Raw genomic sequence first — 22,189 nt, 5'->3', positions numbered from 1 at the left:
TAGGAGGTTCTCAGGTTTAGTTAACTACATAGTAATAGATGATATAACGAAAATCGCTGCTCCGTGAAAAAGTTTACTCTTCCTATTTATGAAAATGTTTTTTAGGCTAGCAGTTGTAGCGTGAATTCCATTAAGTCAAACTTCTTGAAATTTGGCACAGAGTTTACCTTTAAGTTGTTTATGAGACACATAAAATGTTGTCCTGATTTGAGCACCCCCTTGTGTTAAATATTAAACACGGGTTTTAAACACTTTTTAAATTCTCCACATTTTATTTATAGCTATACTATGTTAGAACGTTGTTAGGAGGCATGAAAGAAAGTGTATTTGAGCTCATTTGTTCCCAAACTTGCCATTGCAGCTTTAAGAGCTAGCATTTCATAGCTTGGTACGCTTAGTGCCAGAGGGCATTTTAATGTCATGAGATGAGGGAAAAAAACAAAAAAAAAAATATAATAAGTGCCAAAAAAAAAAACATAAAACATCCTGGACTCATACTGAACAGTGACATCAGACAAAAATCTGTTTTCTCTATAGAAAAACTTGAGTGTGTGTGTGTGTGTGTGTGTGTGTGTGTGTTGGAGGGGTCCAAAGCTGCTGAGTTCTGTACTACACACACACTCCCATGCAAAGATGAGCAAAGCTAAAATCTTCAAAGGCAAGTTGCTGGTTGTTGAGATTGCAGCGACTGAACCTCACAACTATGTGTTGTGTCTCAGAAACACACGTGATGTTCCCCAAACACACACATGCACAGTTCAGAGCTCCACATAAACCGTGACCCTATGTTTGTCTGCTTGTAGCCAAGGCGGTTATGAGGCCACGGTGAGTACGGCCCAGACTCATTTCCTGTGTCGCTGCATTGTTCCGTTTCCCACATACTGCAGAAGCCTTCCTCATGTGGTCCTCATGTGGTTTGTTTCACCAAACAGCGCCCTCTGCTGTTTACAGCCTAGAATTACAGCAAAGCCTCACCAGCCTGTTTCTGGTTGTTGCACTTTCTGTCTTTTTTCATGATTGTTTTCTAACATCGGATCTTTCTGGAGAGAAACCTAATGCTTGTTTAACAAAAACCGTGACCCATGACGTCAGGCTTCAGTCACATGTCAGCATATTACATTTTCAGAATTCAGCTCTGCCCTGGTTTTCATATCTAACGTGTCTCTCTGTCAGGATATGGAGCTGCTGGAATCAGTGTTGCGTTCAGGAGCAGCTGGCCTTGACTCTGAAGAGACGTGGGACATTCATGGTGTTAATCCAACCGGATCGCGCTCGTCCTCTGGTCTGAGCCGGCAGGAGCGCAGCAGGCAGCTACAAGAGGACGTGAGCGTGGTGGAGAAAGACTCTAGCAAGCTGAACGCCCTGCAGCTTCGACTCGACGAGTCCCAGAAAGTCCTTCTGAAAGAGAGAGAGTAAGATGAGACACTCCTGTTCTGGATGTGTTTAGGCCGATTCACACGGCAGGACTGTCCACTGATGATCCTTATATAAGATCCCACACATCCATTAAAAAATACCAGCTTTCAGTGTGAGGTGTGCAGCAATACAGCAGAAAATACACACTATGCACAAACTGCTTTCACTCTCCAGCATCCCTCACTCATGGGAAAACTTGCAAAATGAAGTGTGAGTTTGGAGCAGTGCCGGCACTCTGCCCACGCGCGTCACACACCGTGTGTGTCCAGGAGTGCACCAGTAAATCAGCTATGGAATAAGACGCCTTGCAAACTGAGCAGCGTCAGCAACAGCCAGACCAGGCTGGAGGAGAGAGAGCAACAGAAACGAATCATTCAAGGCCTCGCTCGCACCCAACACCCACCCACCCACACACACCCACACGTCCAACAATCACTGGCAGGGTGGGCTGTAAAGGCTCCCATGTTGCCGGGTTGGAGTAAAAAAATATGGCAGAGGAACGTGCAGCTCGCTTTCTGTCCTTTCACATGACATTAGGCCAAACCCGAACAGGCAGAATGCTCGTCTGTCCAGGATATGAGGCCAAGACAATACACAGATGAAAGCTATAATTTATGACTGGAGCAGGTCCAACATGCCCTTAACAAACCCCATGTGGCAGCAGTAGCTGACATGGTGAACTTTAGAGCCACTATGGTATCCTGGGGGCCTAAGCTTGCCATGTATGTATGCGTTTTTAACATTAGCATAAAGAAGGTCGATTATCTTATTGTCTCTGGTGTAGCACTTCACATACCGGGCAAAGGTGGGGAGGGTGGAGGAGAGGGAGGCGTGATTAAAATCCCAGCTGATGAGATGATTGAGTCAGGGTGATGAAGATGACTAACGTGCTGTTTCACTCCCCCCACAGAGACAAGCTCGCACTGAGTAAAAGCATTGAGAGGCTGGAGGCTGAACTCAGTCAATGGAAACTTAAATACGAGGAGCTCAGCAAGAGCAAACAGGAAGCCCTCAAACAGGTATGACTCTGAGAAGCTGATGCTGTACCACTGGGGTGCAGTCTGTGGTGAAAGATCAACCCAGTATCAAGTCGTGCGTGCGTGTGTTTGCTATATCTCACGTTTAGCTGAACCTGCTGAAGGAAATGCATCAGGATGAACTTGGCCGCATATCTGAGGACTTGGAGGATGAACTGGGAGCTCGGACAAGCATGGACAAGAAGCTCGCTGAGCTTCGGGTTGAGGTGAGGAGAACAGACAGACTTGATCCAAGGGGTTCACATAGGCTACGTAGATGCTGATGTGGTCCTGATGTGAAAACTGGGCGGTTTCATCTGCTCTCTTGTTCATTCAAAACCCAGAGGACCCCAGGGTCCCCTTTTTAGGGAGTGGGATGCAAAGTTAGAAGTCTGCTGCTTCCTACCAACCAGGCCATTTTCTACAGTTACTGTACAGTTTTCCCCCCAACACCGTTTTGGTCCTGCTAAGACCGTTCCTGCTGTTTAAAGCTGTTATGGCGAGGTACTGAGGTTGGAAATATCGCTGCATCTAAAACCAGCAGCCACCTAACCAGACTTCTTCTGACTCTAGATCAGGGGTGTCCAAACTTCTGCAAAGAGGGCCAGATTTTAGAAAGTGAAGATGCCTGGAGGGCCAGGGTTCCTTCTGACATTGTTTTCCATAACAAAGTACATTTAATGAAGCACAATTAAATAGATTTAAAAATCTGAAACAAAAACTAAATAAAAATGAGAAGTAATGGAAAAATGCTGAACTATTACGACCTTGGTCAGTGAGTCACCCTGCTTTTCTGCAGGACAGGTGTGTCTTGTTACTCAATAAACTAGACTGATACTCTGTTAAGAACTTCTCTTTTATTCCGCCATGACACCATCCAACTCCAGCACAAAAAGGGGATTCCTCCGGAAACAACCACACACTTTCAGAATAAAAGCATATATGCCAACAGGACATTTGTTTAACATAAAAGCATTACTAACAATCTCACCTATCCTTTTAAAAGAAATTATATTTATCACTTACACCTATAAAGATGTGCTCTTTCAAAAAACGAACAAAACCAACTGACTGTGATATGTAAGACCGGATAGGTTTAATACATTTTTTTATTTATTCAACAGTCCATTGCCCCTCACTCAGCGTTTTCAGTAGCTGAAAGCAGGATGCCCCCTTTTTTGCGAGACAGTCTGCAAGTTGAGCTTTGGCGCTGTGACACAACACTTGCTCAACCTTTTGGGTTTGAATGAGCTCCCTTATGCTGCTCATTTCAAGGCAAAGTCTTTTTTCAGAGACCGACTTCTAGGGATGGGTACCGAATTCGGTACTTTTTAAGGTACCGACCGAATTGCATAGTACCGACCGAGCACCGATTCACGTAATTTGAAACGGTGCTTCGTTTCGGTACCCGTCCTTCATAACGAGAACTTGCCTAGACAGCTGCGCAAGAGCGTTATGTCATCGGTCGCTGTGAGCCAGTTGTAAACAGAGCAGCATGGTAGAAAGAACCAAAGCTAAAGCTTGGGTCCACTTCACTAAATGTGATGGGTAACTGGGTGATGATGAAACCAGCGACAACGATCTAAGTGAGACATCCTCATCTTAATCTGCTCCGGTAGGTAAATAAAATGTTTAAGATGACGTTAGCTTGATATGTTAGCTTCTGTTTCGCTAATGGTGCGTTCGCTTTCTCCTCGGAACTCCGAATTTTCGACTGGAAGAACATGAACGCGCTCTAAAGTTTGGCTTCACTTTACTAAATGCGACGGGTGATTGGGTGAAGACGAAACCAGCGACAACGATCTAAGTGTGAGGCATCATCGTTTTAATCTGCTCCAGCAGCTAAATAAACTGTTTAAGATAGCTTGATATGTTAGCTTCCATTGCTACCATTGTTATCAGCTAATGGTGCGTTCACTTTCTCCTTGGAAATTCTAACTTCCCAGTAGGAAAAATCAATTGAAAAAGGACGGCAAAAGGAATGAAGATACACAGTAAATTTAGTTCACAGTAAAGATGTTTGCTTCAGTTTAATTATCAGCTTATAAAACTGCAAGAACGATGTTAAAATACACACAGTTGTATGTTATTTATCGTGATATTTATCAAATATGGTTATATATTGAGAAAAATATATATTTAATTATAAAAGAGAATTAAAATATTAAACATTAAAAAGTATCAAAAATTGGTACCGTTAAGTACCGGTATCGATTCCTAGGTACCGGGAATTAGTACCGGATCGATTCAAATGTCAAAGGTACCCATCCCTACCGACTTCGTTGGCTTGAGTGCATCGACAAGAGAATGGTTGTCAGTAATACAGATTATGGGGACAGCATGTTTTAAGTCTCCAGTTGTCAACTCTGAAAACAGTGTAGACAGGAAAAGTGCATTATCAATTCCATCAGACATTGCCAGTGTTTCGCCCGCTAGTGTGCTCCGTACAACTCTCTTAACTCTTCGTGACTGCCAGGAGAGTGGTGAGAACTTTCCATCCTTCCCCATGAGGACAGTGAGATGTCCTCCTTGTGTTCCTCCGTCGGGAAGATTTCCAAAAGAAGCATCACTGAAGACAGCAATCTTGAGATCGCTGTCTCTGCCCAGTTGTCCAAAGTTCAAAGTTACACTCTTTGTCTTCAGCTTGCACACTACTCTGTTAGTTTCATGAATTGTGTTGGCAGTTGCATCCTTCATGCTTGACGCCAACATGCTTACGTCAAACATTATATCTGGCCTGGTTTGTCTTGCTACCCAAAGAAGTTGACCCACTTTGGATCTGAGTTGATCCTTTTCTCCTGGTAAGAGAAGTGACTCTTGTTGTACAGTGCGTTGGGGCTCCACATGTATGGGCTGCAGTTGCTGGATGTAGGTTTCCTGGTGTCTGTGTACCTTTTTGTCAATAGTCACAAAATCCATTCCCACATAACTGAAGTTGTTCTGCTCTTCACGACCAACTTGAAATGCAGCCCTTAGCTGGGGTATCACTGTTGAAGAGAAGCTCTCTGTTCCTCCCCAAATTAAGTCATCCACATGACAAGCAAGTACTCCAACAACATAGCCTTCTTGACCCGTCCAAAAGAAAACAGCAGGATCAACCTTTGATATTTTTCCTCCAAGTCTCTGTACAATCTCCTTTACACGATTGTACCAATACAGTGATGCATCTGCTAATCCACACACACATTTTTTTAGTTTCCAGTCTGCCGTCGGAGTGTGCTACTGGTGGAGGTCTGATATAAAGATCACGTGACAGTTCAATTCCTTGTAGAAATGTAGATTTAATATCCATCGAGTTAAGCGTCCATGTTCTCTGGCAGATAACTGCAACATGCATGTGAAGGGACTCTGAAGCACATGTCGGTGAGTCCTTTTGTAGTTCTGACTCTTGTAATTCTTCAAATCCTCTGGCCACCAAACGTGCTTTAGGTTTTAGTCCATCAGACGTCTCCTTCACAGTGCAGACCCATCTTGTGGAGATTGACTTTTGCCCTTCATCTCTAACCTCTACAAAAACATCATTGTCCTTCCAACTTTTTATCCCGTCTTGTTTTGCATCATCAAATGCTAAATCTCCCATCACAAACACCTCCTCACTTGTACCTGTTACATCCACTTCCATGTCAACCTCTACCTGGAAATCTTCCAGTTGTTTTATGTCAACTGAACTGGTGTTTCCTGCCAAAGAGTTAGGTTCCACAAGAACCATACTGTACCAGTTTCTATATTTGCCTGTGGCTTTTCCTGCATGGCCCAGCACTTTAGCTGTATGAAGGCCTCCAGTTTCACGATCTTTGTATTTTATCACCTGTCCAGGTTTCAAACAAACAATCTCGGGCTGCACATCACTCTGTGCGTTCCTTTCATATTCTCCTCTTGTTGTTGCAGGTTCTGCAGTAGTTTCTCCAGCATCCTCACCAGCTGTTACTTCTGGTTGTCCCAGTGTGTTTGTGTGCTTTGCAGCCTCCATGTCATCAACAAAGTCTCTTGTCCTCTCCTGACTTAGCACAGCATTTTCTTTTATTTCTGCGTAGTTTTCCAGTTGTAAATCATCTTTCTCGTTGTCCACCTTTTTCAGTCTGAGTTGATGGACTCTGATACACATTCCACCATGTCTGACAAACACCACTGCACCATCTTGTCCAATGACGACTCCTGGTCCTTTCCACTCTGAGGAATCCACTCTCTTATAATAGACTTTGTCACCAACTTCATACTTGTCATCTCCATGTCGAATCTGTTTACGCAAAGCTCGTCTTATTCTTTCTGAACATTCTGCTTCTGTAAATGCTTTTCTTGATGCATGCAGAGCCGAGATGTGATTTACCACCCATTCGCTTTTTGTTGTGCCTTCCAATGCAGGTGTTTTGTCAGTCAGCACAGATGGTAGGTTGGGATTCTGTCTGAACACCAGCTGATATGGACTATAACCATGCACGCTCTGCATAGTGTTTTTAGCCATTATCGCCCAGTCCAATGCAGTATCCCAGTCACAGCTTGTGTCCGTTTTCACTTTCATTACGATTTCCGTGAGCGTCTGATTATGTCTTTCAAGTAGCCCATTGCTCCATGGGCTGTATGCTGCTGTCGTCTTTACTTCTATGTTGAAGTTCTCTGCCGTGTCCCGGACCTCATCATTGTTAAACTCTCCCCCATTGTCACTGAACAGCTTTTTAGGTGGACCATGCACACTTATCCATACATGAATGAAGTGTTTAACAATTTCAGATGGCTTCTTCATGGTTAGTATGCTTCCTGCACTAAATCTTGTGAACTGATCAATGACATGGAGGTACCACATCCCCGGCTTAAGTTCATGTAGATCAATTGCCACAGTTTCATTGTACTGAGATGCCAGTGGAAGACCAACAACTGGCTTTGGCCTGGTTCTGCCGTATCTCTGACATGTTTCACATTGTTCTACCACCTTTTGCAGAATAGATCCACACTCTTTGTCTTTATTGCCTGAACTTGTCAGCAGTCTGTTAAGTTTTTCAGCAGATGTGTGCCCAAACTGCTTGTGAAGTTTAATCAGCATTTTTGTCTTCTCTGCAGAAGTCATTGTTTCTGTGAGTGCCAGTATCTGTTCTTCATCCTTCTTTACATTATCCGTTATGACATTGTCATGATAACTAGACTGTATATTGTTATCCATTATGTTCACACAGCAGTGACCGGAGCTGGTAAAGTCAAGCTTCACAGGTTTGTTAAACATCACTGCGCTGTCATTTTCCATGTTAAGCACTGTTCCTGCCTTTTTCATCGATTCTTTAATTAAAAGCAAAGGTATTTTTGTTGGGACAACTTCTGTTTCGATCTGACACTTAGTCTGTCCAACATTTGCTGGTATCTTTACCCTTTTGATGGATTTTACTATTTTTCCATCTCCAAACTTGAAGGGTCTACTGCTGTGCACTTCTGACATCTTTAGTTTTTTTACTTCAACTGGAGTTAGCTTGATAATATAGCTGTCAAGCCATTCTTGTCCACATACTGTTTTGGTGCATGCTGTGTCTATTATTGCCGAACCAAGGCACTCAGTCATAAATATTTCCGCATCTGAGGGTGCCTCTTTTGTATATAGAGCAATGTTGCACTTCCTCCACCTTCTCTGACTCACCAGCATAGGTAAGTTTAGCTTGCTCACCTTTGTTTGAACAGTCTTTTGCCCAGTAAAATGTGCTCTGACAGTCTGCACATCTTGATCTGCGTCCATCCCTGTCCAGTGGATTAGTTCCAGGGAGTGACGCCTTTTGTTTATCGTGGCTGATTCCAAGAGTAGCGCGGTTTGCTTTTCTGTTCTGTTAAGTAGGCAGTTTCTTGATTAATTCCCACAGCTTGAGTCGACTTCCCTCCGAAGATCCTTTTTAACGCTGATTTCATCAAAACAAACGTTAAATCTTTGCATGCAGTTAGGGCCAGCTGTCGATCTTTTGCATCCAAACAGGCAGTATCCAACAGCTTGAGAGCTAACACCGCATCCGGAAGCTCCATCTTGTATTTCCGCATCTGCAAGTATCTCTGTTCAAAGTCAATGATATAGTCCTCCATGGACACGTTGCCATCTCTCATGATTCGGTCAAAGTTAGTGCATGCTTCATAAACACGGTCCTTTTCTTCTTTAAGAAATAAATCACCAAGTTTTCGAAGTAACGTCTGCATTCCGTCATCTTCATTCAAATCATCCACCGATATTTCCATCGCAACTTCTCTTGCTCTTCCAGATAGTGCCAAAGCCACCGCGAGCGCTTGTTTATTTTTCTCCAAGTCCGTAACCCGAATCCAAATGGCGACTTTGTTTTTCCAGCTTTCATAGGACTTCTTTTCATCGAAGCCTGGTGGGACTCTGTAGTTGTTAGCCATCCTCTGCTACCAATGTTACTCAATAAACTAGACTGATACTCTGTTAAGAACTTCTCTTTTATTCCGCCATGACACCATCCAACTCCAGCACAAAAAGGGGATTCCTCCGGAAACAACCACACACTTTCAGAATAAAAGCATATATGCCAACAGGACATTTGTTTAACATAAAAGCATTATTAACATGTCTAGTCTGTGAGTGCCTGAAACAGACCTGTATACAGATATGAAAATGGGTCAAGGGGAAAAAAGGTGCCAGTAATTTAGGACGTTTCAGATGTAAAAGCATCCACCTGGTGCATCTGTGAAAGAAAATAATCAAGCAGAGTTCTTTAATAAGCTAGAATATAAAGAATCTAAACATTTTCTCATTTCTTCCGGCTCTTGGAGAGTACAAACACTTTTTTCCTCCTCTCCTCCCTATCTTATCCCAAGGCGCTTTGTCTGTCTTTGGGTGCACGACGCTTCTGCATTTTTTCTGGAAACTGGAAATTATTAAACATGGATCTGGTCAGTTGGTCTCTCAACGCAATTGACAAAATTTTTTCAACGATAAGAGCGGGAGAAGGGGCTCCCGGTTGCCCCTCTGGGACAGAGCCAGCTGGGCATATCATGAACTCCTGGAAACAGTGGAACCTGATCTGCCTCTCTCAACTGTCTGTAGAGGATTCCGAAGACGTTTGGATATTCGTGGTGTTGGTGTCAGGTTTCTTGCCTTTTGGCCTGAGCGGTTACCTGGCTTATTGGAAAATTAATGAGCTTTTGAGGAATATTGGCTCAATCCCGGAGCTCAGGGATGGATTACACCGTGCTGTGAACACACAAACTCATATAATTGTCAAGATGAGTCATACGCTTGGAACTTTGGCTGAGATTCAGGCTCTGGCACAGAAGGTGGATTCAATCAAGGGGCGAGTTGACGGGACAGCACGATTGGGAATAGATTAATTACGCCATTATTGGATTTAGAGGGGTTGGAGACCAACAGAACTTAAAGATAGAGAGGAAATTATCTCTGGCCCCAAAACAAGTTCTTATCTGAATCTGGTGCCTGTGAGGCTGAAGTGATCCCCCCCCCCCCCCCCCCCCCCCCGAAGAAATGTGGAATGCTGCCGTCGCCATGGCAGCTCTCTCTCCCTATCCCAGCCTGGGCGGGACTGTGACCGGTGAAGGCCGTGGAACCGTTTCCAGGAGTCACTGTGCTCTCTAAACCCAACTACCTCCCTCCCCTGTCCACACGGAGGTAACAAGTGCTGCTCATTGCGGCTGCGTGCATTGATGTGAGGACAGTCAGCAAAGCTACCCTCCCTGTGGAGGGTAACTCTGAAGTGCCTTTTTTCCTCCATCTGAACAAATCCTCATGTAAACCCCTCTGACCTCTATTAAGGTAGCACGACTCGGGTTGCGAATGACCACAGTCGCCAATTCTTGTCTTGTGTCTATGCCTATGTATGTATGTCTGATCTCAAAATTGTGTGTATTGAAACTCTAATTTCCCTCTGGGATTAATACAGAATCTTTGAATTGAATTTGAATCGAATTGAATTGAATTGAACTAAGCATTAGAAGAAATAAGACCAGCCTCTGTTCTGTATAACGTGGGAAGTAAGCCGCTGTGGTTTCTGCTCATCTGGAGGCAAAGACTGAGACATGTTTAGTAGAGCTGTGGCGACGCATCGATGACGTCGACGGCTCGATTCTAAAAATTTGTCGATGTCAGATCTGGTAGTCGACGCACCACGCCCACTTGTTGCATCCCCAGGAGTTTGTAAATAGAAGAGGAATCTGCCTGTTTTTCCTCTACGTTGCCCTCTTCTCCACCTTCACTAACATCTCCGCCAAATACCGAAGACTCGGAACAATGTCCGTCCGCTACGAGATTCCTTTCCTGTTTTGCCCGCCTTCGTCTCCCGGCAACGGACAACAACTTCCGGGGTCAGATGCGCTGCTTCGTCTCCATCGCAGATGTAGAAAATCACCGGGAGCGTTTCTCCCTTCATAAAGGAGCTTCTTTTAGACATTAGGAGAGCTGTTTTGGTGGTAGCAGTCTCTCCTCCGTGCTGGTCTGTTTGCTGCTGGGTATTTTTGGTTTATTTAAACTTGGTAACTTGAACTTAACGTTGGTAAAGCTACTGTTAGCATTTTCGCTAACAGCTTCTTGCGTTTGGATAAGCTGTTATGTTTTGGTTTAGAGTTCATCGTTTTTGTGGTGCAGATCTCCCTTTTATTACATTTAGAGTGTTGTGGGTTTTCGGTTTAGTTTAAAATATCACCTTAAGTTTGGTTTAACCGCCCAGTTTAGAATTTGGACCTTTGGAGATCCTTATTTTGGTCCAGAACCCTGTAATCTTTGCCCAGTGGGACATTCCAGGTTATTTGTACTTTTGTTTTAATTTCCCACATGCAGAATTAGTTTTATTATTCCCAACCTGTGGATGGAAAGATTTAGGTTTTTTTTTTTTGTAAGTCAACCTGATCATTTTAACTTTTAAATCCCATTATTGTCCCTTCCTTTTTGTACATGAGCCAAACTCCCCAGGAAGGATCGTAATACCATTCGCCTCACGCACATAAGTGACCAAATCAAAGCAGCATGGAGACACTCCGTCTCCAACCACCTCTCAGGCAGCAGCCTGCTCTCCCACGTTCTATATGTCACCAGAACATAACCAAAGCAGTGTTATACAAAATGGAAGGCCTGTAGTGTTTATTCTCTTACAGTAACAATTCATCAATTTTTTGGAGGAATTTATTTGAGATTTTTTGGTTTTTATTAATTGTGCAATAGAAAATTAATCGCTAGATTAATCATCGAAATAGTCATTAGAATAGTCGACTATTCGATAAAATAATCGTCAGAATAATCATCTTAAAAATAATCGTTTACCCCCAGCCCTAATGTTTAGCCACATGTCTACCATGTCCTCAGTCCAAGGACGGTGACAGACAGAGAGAGGATATCAGGTGATAAGGGTGTTTGTCTGGAGGTCTCCCACAGGAAGGTTTAGGACCCCCCCCCCCCCCGGCTCTCACCTGATCTCGGATCCTGATTGGTTCTCATTCTGATCCAAAAATCCGGTGGTAGAATGCTAAATGTTAGTTGGTCACATATATTCTGTAAATCATGTAACGTTGATGATAACTCTATAGGCCAATAAGAGAATTTCCTGTGAGCACACTAAATCTCTACAGCTGATAACCTTTACTTATTATTACAGTCATGTCCTCATATACAATATATTATATCCACAAGCACGTGAAAATGTTTTCCAGTTGCTAACAAACACCAGAATTAAAATGATAAACAAGTGTGAATGCTAACGCGCCATCTTCAGCCATTGCCACCCATGAGCTACACATGTAGGGAAATCTGTCCGACTTAAAAGCCGACTTTCAGCCACTCCCTCTGCTGCCTCGCTCTGCTCTGCTCTGCTTTCCAGGCGAGGCACTGCTCATCTCAAACAAGGCCATGGACTCTACCCGCCAGCATCCTTTCAGACGCCAACCTCACACCTACAACTCCAACTCCCAGCATTCCCTGCACCAGAACTTCCATCACCATATCACCTCACAAACCTATATCAGGAAGTCCCCGTCAATAGGGAGCCTAAGTCACCAAGGCCACGGGTCCCTGGTAGAACGAAAAAATTAATGTAAGTCAATGGGGCTAAAGGCGCTATTTTCTAATTCCGCTTGCTTTGTGCCATGGATTTCACACATGTTGTCGTCGTCGTCTTCCTCCGCTTATCCGGGTCCGGGTCGCGGGGGCAGCATCCCAACAAAGGGAGCTCCAGACCGTCCTCTCCCCGGCCTTCTCCACCAGCTCCTCCGGCAGGACCCCAAGGCGTTCCCGGACCAGATTGGAGATGTAACCTCTCCAACGTGTCCTGGGTCGACCCGGGGCCCTCTTGCCAGCAGGACATGCCCGAAACACCTCCCCGGGGAGGCGTCCAGGAGGCATCCTGACCAGATGCCCACACCACATCAACTGATTCCTTTCAATCTGGAGGAGCAGCGGTTCTACTCCGAGTCCCTCTCGAATGTCCGATCTCCTCACCCTATCTCTAAGGCTGAGCCCGGCCACCCTACGGAGGAAACTCATTTTGGCCGCTTGTATCTGCGATCTCATTCTTTCGGTCATTACCCAAAGCTCATGACCATAGATGAGGATTGGGACGTAGATCGACCAGTAAATCGAGAGCTTCGCCTTCTGACTCAGCTCCCTCTTCTCCACTACAGATCGGCTCAGCGTCCGCATCACTGCAGATGCTGAACCAATCCATCTGTGGATCTCCCGATCCCTCCTACCCTCACTCGTGAACAAGACCCTGAGATACTTAAACTCCTCCACTTGAGGTTGGACCTCTCCCCCGACCCGGAGTTGGAAAGCCACCCTTTCCGGTCGAGAACCATGGTCTCAGATTTGGAGGTGCTGATCCTCATCCCAGCCGCTTCACACTCGGCCGCGAACCTACCCAGCAAGAGCTGAAGGTCAGAGCTGGATGAAGCTAGGAGGACCACATCATCCGCAAAAAGCAGAGACGAGATTCTCCTGCCACCAAACTCGGCACACTCCACACCACGGCTGCACCTAGAAATTCTGTCCATAAAGGTAATGAACAAAACCGTTGACAAATGGCAGCCCTGGCGGAGTCCAACCCTCACCAGGAACAGGTCTGACTTACTACCGGCTATGCGGACCAAACTCACGCTCCTCTGGTAAAGGGACTGAATGGCCCTTAACAGAAAGCCACCCATCCCATACTCCTGGATTGTCCCCCATAGAGTGCCCCTGGGGACACGGTCATAAGCCTTCTCCAAATCCAAAAAACACATGTGGATTGGTTGGGCAAACTCCCATGCCCCCTCCATCACCCTTGCAAGGGTATAGAGCTGGTCCACAGTTCCACGGCCAGGACGAAAACAACATTGCTCCTTCTCAATCTGAGATTCAACTTTCGATCGGACCCTCCTCTCCAGTACCTTGGAGTAGACCTTTCCAGGGAGGCTGAGGAGTGTGATCCCCCTATAGTTGGAACACACCCTCAGGTCACCCTTGTTAAAGATGGGGATCACCACCCTGGTCTGCCACTCCACAGGAACTGCCCCCGATGAGCACGCAATGTTGCAGAGACGTGTCAACCATGACAGCCCTACAACATCCATAGCCTTGAGATACCCAGGACGAACCTCATCCGCTCCCGGGGCTCCGCCGCAGTGTAGTTGTTTGACTACCTCAGCAAATTCTGTCCCCGAGATTGGACAGTCCATTCCCAGGTCTCCCGGCTCTGGTTCCTCCTCGGAATGCGCATAGGTGGGATTGAGGAGCTCCTCAAAGTATTCCTTCCACCGTCCGACTATAGCCCCAGTTGACGTCAGCAGCTCCCCATCCCCACTGTAAATAGTGTGAGCGAGTTGCTGCCTTCCTTTCCTGAGGCGCCGGCCAGTTTGCCAGAACCTCTTTGGAGCCGATCGATAGTCTTTCTCCATGGCCTCACCAAACTCCTCCCCCGCCCGAGATTTTGCCTCGGCAAATGCCACTGCTGCACCCCGCTTGGCTATCTAGTACCTGTCTGCTGCCTCTGGAGACCCACAGACCAGCCACGCCCTGTAGGCCTCCTTCTTCAGCCTGACGGCTCCCCGAACCTCTGGTGTCCACCAGCGGGTACGGGGGTTGCAACCACGACTGGTACTGGCCACCTTGCGACCACAGCTAGCAACAGCCGCCTCAACAATCGCAGAGTGGAACAAGGCCCACTTGGAGTCAATGTCCCCCACTGCTCTCGGGACGTGGTCAAAGCTCTGCTGGAGGTGGGAGTTGAAGACCGTCTTAACAGGTTCTTCTGCCAGGCATTCCCAGCAGACTTTGGGTCTGCCAGGTCTATGCGGCATCTTCCCCTGCCATCTGATCCAGCCCACCACCTGGTGGTGATCAGTTGACAGCTCCGCTCCTCTCTTCATTCGGGTGTCCAAAACATACGGCCGCAGGTCAGATGATATGATTACAAAGTCTATCGACCTGCGACCTAGGCTGCCCTGGAACCAAGTGTACTGATGGGCATCTTTATGTGCGAACATGGTGTTTGTTATGGCCTAACTGCGGCTTGCACAGAAGTCCAATAACGAAACACCACTGGAGTTCAGTTCAGGTGGGCCGTTCCTCCCAATCACACCCCTCCAGGTCAAGCTGTCATTGCCCACGTGAGCATTGAAGTCCCCCAGCAGGACAATGGAGTCCCCTGATGGAGTACTATTTAGCACTCGTCCCAGGGACTCCAAAAAGGGTGGGTACTCTGAACTGATATTTGGCCCATAAGCACAAACAACAGTCAGGACCCGTTCCCCGACCCGAAGGCACAGGGAAGCTACCCTCTCATTCCCTGGGGTAAACCCCAACACACAGGCAGAGAGTCTTGGGGCTAACACAAAGCCAACCCCAGCCCTCCGCCTCTCACCCGGAGCAACTCCAGCAAAGGAGAGTGTCCAACCCCTCTCAAGGACTTGGGTTCCAGAGCCAATGCTATGTGTCGAGGTGAGTCCGACTATATCTAGCCGGTACCGCTCAACCTCTGCCACAAGCTCCTGCTCCGTCCCCGTCAGCGAGGTGACATTCCATGTCCCAAAAACCAGTTTCCTTGTCCGGGGATCGGACCGCCAAGGCTCCCGCCTTGGTCTGCCACCCGATCAACATTGCACCGGACCCTTCATGTTCTTCCTGCGGGTGGTGGGTCCACAGTTGGATGAGCCCATGTATCCGGTTCGGGCTGGGCCCGGCTAGGCCCCATGGGCGAAAGCCCGGCCACCAGGCGCTCGCTCACGGGCCCCAGCCCCAGGCCTGGCTACAGGGTGGGACCCCGGTAACCCTCTGGGCTGGGTTCTCCGACTCTTTGATTTTACCTCCATGAAAGATCTTGTGAACCGTTCTTTGTCTCACCCTTCACCTAAGACCAATTTGTCATGGGAGACTCTACCAGGGGCACAAAGTGCCCCAGACAGCATGGTTCCTAGGATCATTAGGGCACTCAAACTCCTCCACCACGATAAGGTGATGGTTCAAGGAGGAGGATTTCACACATGATGTCTGTGAATTTGAAAGACACATTTTGATACCAAGAACATGCTTATTTTTTAACAGGGGGAAATGCTATTTTAGGTTTTCTTGTGAAAATAAGTCCAGGACTACAAATGTGCTTCACGAAAGTGATGTCATCGAACCAGACATGGAGAAAACTGAGGGAAAAGGGCTGTAAGTTCAGCAAACATCCCAAAGGAGGAACGAACCACCATAAATCTGGTCATTTGGTAAGTAACAGCTACGTTAGGGGAGAGGAGATTATGTGGTGACGTCACATATGCGACGTGCCGATTTCTAGTTTGTAGTCATGCAAATTACGAACTTTTACAAGCCTATAAATCTCAAAGTACGTGACTGGCGTGGTCGAAACACCATCATTACTTTTCATTTAAATTGCAGTACAACATATGTGTGATACAGGGCGTAAGGCAAAGCAGATTAGAAAATAGTGTTTTTAGCCCCAGGGACCCGTGGTCATTTTGCCTTGGCCCCCAAAATGCCCTTGCTGCCCTGGGCCCTTTAGAGTTCGTGGGCCCTGGGCAATTGCCCAGTTGCCCATATGGTTAATCTGGCCTTGCATTTAGTGTATTTAAGATCTGAAATAAGTCATAAAATAATACACATTTATGAGAATTCATTATTAAGTCACTTAAGATATAACATTGTAGAAGGGTAGGGCAAGGAGAGGCCGGTGGTAGATCCTTCAACACACATTCTGAAGGAGAAACAGAGGCTTCCAAGCTCCAACAGATCAAAGGAATGTAAACTATAAAAGTTGTGTCACCTAGAGCATATGCGTGGACATTCACGAACAAGGAATGAGTTCTGGAGGACGACATTCCCCACCCGAGGCTAGGCAGAGGCGGTCCAAAAGAGGACGAGACATGAGAGTGAAGTCTGAACCGGTGTTGTGATTATTGGGCATCTTCTTTCTAAATCCTGAAAACCAGTCAATGGCTTAACTCTTCACAAACTCAATCAAAAACACGTCAACTTTCTTCACAAAAATCAAGAAACAAATCAATCGATCAAAGGCAGATAAAATATCTAATAATCTGTTTATGCTCTGGCCACAACATGAACAAACCTAGATTTCAACAAATAAAAGAAACGGAGCTTACTTCAGTTGTCCGATGGCGTTTTTGGTACGAAGATAGGAAAGCCGTTGTTCTATTTTGAAGCAGATCGCGCGGTTTGATCGCTTCTTCTGAACTATAAGAGAAACAGAAGAAGAAGTTAGAGAAGGGAGAGGAAAAAAAACTTGTTTATCAAACCCGAACAGCGAGGCGTCCCTCAGTGTTCAATCGGCGTTCTCCGTTGATTTGATGGTTTTCCGCAGCTTTTTCGCGGCTCTGCGTTCTCACACATCCGGAGTCGTAGCAGCGAGCAATCTCTCAAACATCAGCTGAAGCTGAGCACAAAGAGAAATAGGTTTCGTTTTTGTCTCTCCTTTATAGACTCCACTGTCCGGCGGGAGGAACTCTGTGAGTTCCAGCTCATGCGCAGAATTTGTTTTCCGGGGGTTCGGCTTCTCTTTGGTGACGTCATCACGTTGCTTCCGGGTGCAAAGAACCATGGGACATGAAGTTTTAGCTGGCACTGATGTTTAATATGCCTTATTCCTTTACGCTTCAGGGCATTTTTGGCACAGGCTTTTGGAGAAAATACTGAGTAGCAATTTCTCATGAGGGCAGACCCTCAACACCGGTGTCCAGAACAGCATCACAGGGGAGCACCTGCTCGAGGCGCACAGGCACCCAAGCCTTTCCAGCTCCCCCTTGTAACTTGAGTTGACCAACAAGCACCTTGGCAGACAGTTCAGCTGGGGTCTCCAGACCATCCTCGTTATCGGCTGGAATCGGTCACTGGTTCATCAAGACCAATGGTTCATTCTCATCCTGAAATTCAGAGGCAAGGAGCGTGACTTATGGTTGGAGGTTGGACTCAAGATCTGAGATGGAATCATCTGAGGGGAGTGGCATAACATGCACTGGCAAGGAAGAGGATTCTAGGGCCAGAACCCTCTTCTGTACATCCTGTCTTAGGTTGGACAGCTCATGTTTCCTGTCAAGCCTCATTTCAGTGAGAAAGTCACATCAACAGTTCTGCAGCCACCCCTAGGATGTTATGAAAACCTTTAATTTTGGATAAAATAGTGTCATTAGGGAAACTAGTAAAGAGATTTAATGAAGCAGCCGGACCAAAACATGCCAGAAACGGCGGTATAACTCCGGGTGGGTAGGAGAGGGTTAATTATTAGAAATGGAGAAATGTTTATGCAGCGCTGAGCTGTGTAGGAGGAGGAGAGGTGGAATTTTAAAAGCAATGGTTTCAAACGCGGCACTTTGACTCCAAAGCTTTAACCCAAAAGGATTTCTATTTTATTTGCAGACTGGCGCTGTGGTGAGCTGGCAGATAAAGGTGTTTTAATTGGATTTCATTGTTGCTTGTCAATGTTTTTTGCCTCTCGTCCTCCTAGCCCTTTTGATTTTAATGCTTCATCTGGATTTGACTGCTACCCTCCTTAATAAAGGAACTTTGACTTCATCTCTCTCTCTCTCTCTCTCTGTTGTCCATGTGTGACTCAACACGCTCGAATAATCGACCCAAATCCAACCTGACCTTTTGGGTTGGCTTACTCGGTTCGGATTGTATGATTGAAGAAGAGCCATCTGGAGGTCTATACAGTGACAGGAGACCTCCAGACATCTCATCTGGAGGTCTCCTGTCACTGTGTAGACCTCCCGACGAGGTGTGTTTGTGTGGCTTTATTTATTTATTCTACTGTTGATGGTGTTTGGGGCGTCACACATGAGGTAGCAGAAAAATTATACTGCCACCGTGTGGTGAAAAAGTGAACTGCACATTTAAAGTCATGATTTATTTATTCAGACTAAGAGAGCGAGCTATAAATAATACATAATTAGACTGAAGTTGCAGGCCACATGAGATCTTGCAGGCTGGACTTTGGATGTGCCTGCTCTAGATGGATGAGTTGCTGGTAAATGTTTTGAGTAAACGTGCCTTAACTGAAGCGAACAGATTCATTAAAGCCAACAGCCAGAGATGTTAGGTTTGATTATTTTATCCTACCTGCACCTGCTGTAAGCCCCTGAGTCATCACGATGGGCTTCCTGTTATCACCTCTGTGTCTTTGTATTTTTTCATCAGATGGAAAGACTGCAGGTGGAAAACGCTGCTGAGTGGGGGCGCAGGGAACGCTTGGAGACAGAGAAACTGGCCCTTGAGAGAGACAACAAAAAGTTAAGAGCCCAGGCTGAAGACCTGGAGGAGCAGTTGACTAAGAAGCGTCGGCAGGCTGCTTCTGCCTTGGACACAGACCTCAAAGCTATCCAGAGTGAGCTGTTTGAGAAAAACAAGGTGGGCAGAAAACCTGATTTGTCACAGCATCAACTCAGAAATCCTTTGGTTTTGATACATGAATACAATGAAGTCCAATAAAATCCAAGTAGAATCAATATTTGAGATGAAGAAGGTAAAAACACACAAGAATGAGATCTGAAAAAAGGTAAATCTAAAAATGTCACTGGTATTTTAACGTCCTACATCATGCAAAATCCATTTTTTGGAGCGTTTGACCATGATTAATGGTATTTCCTCATGAAAAACACCCTCAAAGTGGTTTGTTCCTGTCTCAGCTGCTTCTTTCCATCAACTATGTCCAACTGAGCTAACCTAATGGCTGAATAGGACCAGCTTTGCATCATCATCTCCTCCCCACTCAGATAGGGTTGAAATCCCTTTTCCCCTGGACTGTAAATACTAAAACCTAGTCTCTACATGTAGGAAGCAGGGAAATTAATCTTCACATTTGTGAAAAAAGTTTTTTTTTAATCTATTCTGCACTTTAAATAATGCCTAGAATCCAAAAACGACATCTTTGTGTGTGCGAAGTGTACTGTCCACTCTCTGAAGAATCTGCAGATGTGATTGGATTTTATCTTCAGAAGCTCATAAACTGAGCCAAAATGTGACCATGATTTTAGACTGCTTGTAAACCACCACCAGCACTGGAGTGGGTTTTCAGAGGAATAACTTCTTCAAACCATTATTTCAACGCTAAAACCATCCAATGGATTGGCCAGGGCGGTGAGTAAAAGCAAAATGCTAACTGCTAGCCCCTACATTAATAGGCATGTTTCAGTTTTTCAGTGTTTCAGTGTATTGGAACTCCAGGGGGGTAGCTGAGTGGGAATATGGTGTGAATCTGTGGTCTCCAGGGCCCTCATTTATCAAACTTTTATAGAAACTGTCCAATATTCTGTCCTACGAATGAAATTTAAATGTGTCGACGAACAGTAAAAATCCTGATTTATGAAACATGCTGTGACCTTTTGTACACATGTTCCTTCGCAATCGTCTGATGATAAATCCCTCCTGTGCGTACCCAGGTGCTTGTGTCTGTTCACCAGCATTTACATACAGAAATGCCCTCAATTGATCATAGTTGGTCATGCTAGGTCCATGCGAGGGAATTCCCTGGGTGTCCCCTAAAAAAACTTGATTGACAACAAGATTGAGACACTGGCTGCTGAAGTGCTAAAAAAAGTTGCAGATGTTACAAATGCGGTTGGGACAGAGGAGAGGTCTCCGTCAGGAATGAATAAAACATGTAATATGATGAATCTTAATGTAGCGGGTTGACATTTACATTTAAGCAGTTGTTCTGTTTAAAGTTAGTTTTATCTGGAAATGTTGTCTAAGAGTGCAGCCTCTTCTGAACTGTCATTCAGTCTGGTTACCGTGACAATGCATCATGATCGGGGAGCAGAGGAGGTTTTGAGGGGTTCTCGTAGTTGTGATATTAAATATGAACTGGAATCAGATTTGTGGGGTTTGTCTGTTGATCTGCAAAGGGTCCCAAATATCTCCAGAAGGTGTCCTTCAGGGAGATCAGTGCTTTCATGGAGGAAACGTTCCCTCCAGAAATCAGGCCAAGCCAAATCCTCCAATAATACTATAAGAAACTATCTTTTATATAGTGCCTCTTAAGCTGAACCATGAGGTGCTTCACAAGGACAATAACATTAATTAAAAAGATAATCAATAAGAAAATTAGCAAAGATCCTCATAAAAAATTAGAAGAGTCACGGGCGATTCTAGCATCAGAGGTTTAGGGGTGCTGAGCACCCAGAGATCTGCCTGGTCAGATAAATTTCAACATTTTCTATATTTTAACAGAATTTCATCCTCACATTCATGAAATAAAACAAAAACACTGTTTTCACTAATCAAATTACGGTTTTAAACGTCACAATCTGGTCCAGGTTTACAGAGTCTGGGTCAGTGGTTCCCAACCTTCTGTCCTGGAGGATCCCTAGGCTGTGTGGTAACCTCACCATCACAGCACAAACATGTTGTAGAAGAAGAAGAAGAAACAATCTCCTGTATAGCGCCTCTCAAGATAAAAATCACAAGGCACTTCTATGTGCTGAAATCCCACTAATGGTGGACCCCAGATTGGGAAGCACTGGTCCAGCTGTTGTGGTTTTAAAATACGAGCAGATTAAAGATGAAAGTTGAACGAGTGGAAAAACTGGTTGGAAATGCCCTTTAATATTTGGAAACTTGAATTTGAAGCCAGTTTTTTTTAGCTTTGTCTGAATTTCCACAACAGAATGACACTAAATGACCAGTGATATTTTTAGATCAGTTCTTACTTATTTTCACCTAATTTTCCACTAATGTCAACATCCCATTGAAAAAAAAATCCAAACTTTTTTTTTGATAATTTTTCTTTTTATTCTTCTTGATTTAAAAAAAAACTAACAAAAACAGAATGGTGTTTTTTATCTCCTACAGCAGATTTTTAGGGGAGATGAAACAAAAATCACTGACTTTGTTCTCTGAAAAAAGTTAGATTTAAACTTAATGTTTTGACTTTTTTTCTCAGAAGTCGCAGAATAAATAATCAAGTCTTTGATTAAATGATTTCCACTGTTCCCTCATGTTGTTCTAAAGGGTTTGGCTATATACACAAGCACCGTGTCTGTGTTGTTACCGTATTATTGGGCTTCTGTAGCATACCAGCCTGTCTGGTTACTGAGGAACCTGAGCAGCTTTAACCCTTCAGTCTTTATTGTAACAGCAACTCATCTCCTATTGGTCCAGGATTACTCTTGTCATTTCCTTTTGGTTTGGAGGTTCGTGAGCGGCGCACGCTCCGGACCTGTGTCAAAGTCCCGCCCCCTAGCTTGATTGACAGACACTTTTTTTTGCTTCACAATCAGTTTATGCAAGATTCAAAGATGAAATGGGAGACAGTCAAAAATGCCAGACGGTGTCTCAATTAGCAGGA

At 45.1% G+C, this 22,189-nt stretch overlaps 1 protein-coding gene across 1 annotated transcript in view; it reads left to right on the top strand.

Moving 5' to 3' along the window:
- ccdc102a (coiled-coil domain containing 102A) overlaps positions 1-22,189 on the top strand; it is a 76,919-nt gene that overhangs the window by 14,560 nt on the left and 40,170 nt on the right. The window contains exons 4-7 of the mRNA XM_054735287.2: positions 1,174-1,412; positions 2,327-2,435; positions 2,543-2,659; positions 19,042-19,251. Of these exons, the coding sequence (XP_054591262.2) occupies positions 1,174-1,412; positions 2,327-2,435; positions 2,543-2,659; positions 19,042-19,251 (675 nt within the window). The remainder of the gene's footprint in view (positions 1-1,173; positions 1,413-2,326; positions 2,436-2,542; positions 2,660-19,041; positions 19,252-22,189) is intronic.

Source organism: Nothobranchius furzeri, chromosome 9, assembly GCF_043380555.1.
Source record: "Nothobranchius furzeri strain GRZ-AD chromosome 9, NfurGRZ-RIMD1, whole genome shotgun sequence".
Taxonomy (NCBI): domain Eukaryota; kingdom Metazoa; phylum Chordata; class Actinopteri; order Cyprinodontiformes; family Nothobranchiidae; genus Nothobranchius; species Nothobranchius furzeri.
Note: the sequence above shows the minus strand (reverse complement) of the source record. Positions and strands in the feature narration are given on the sequence as shown.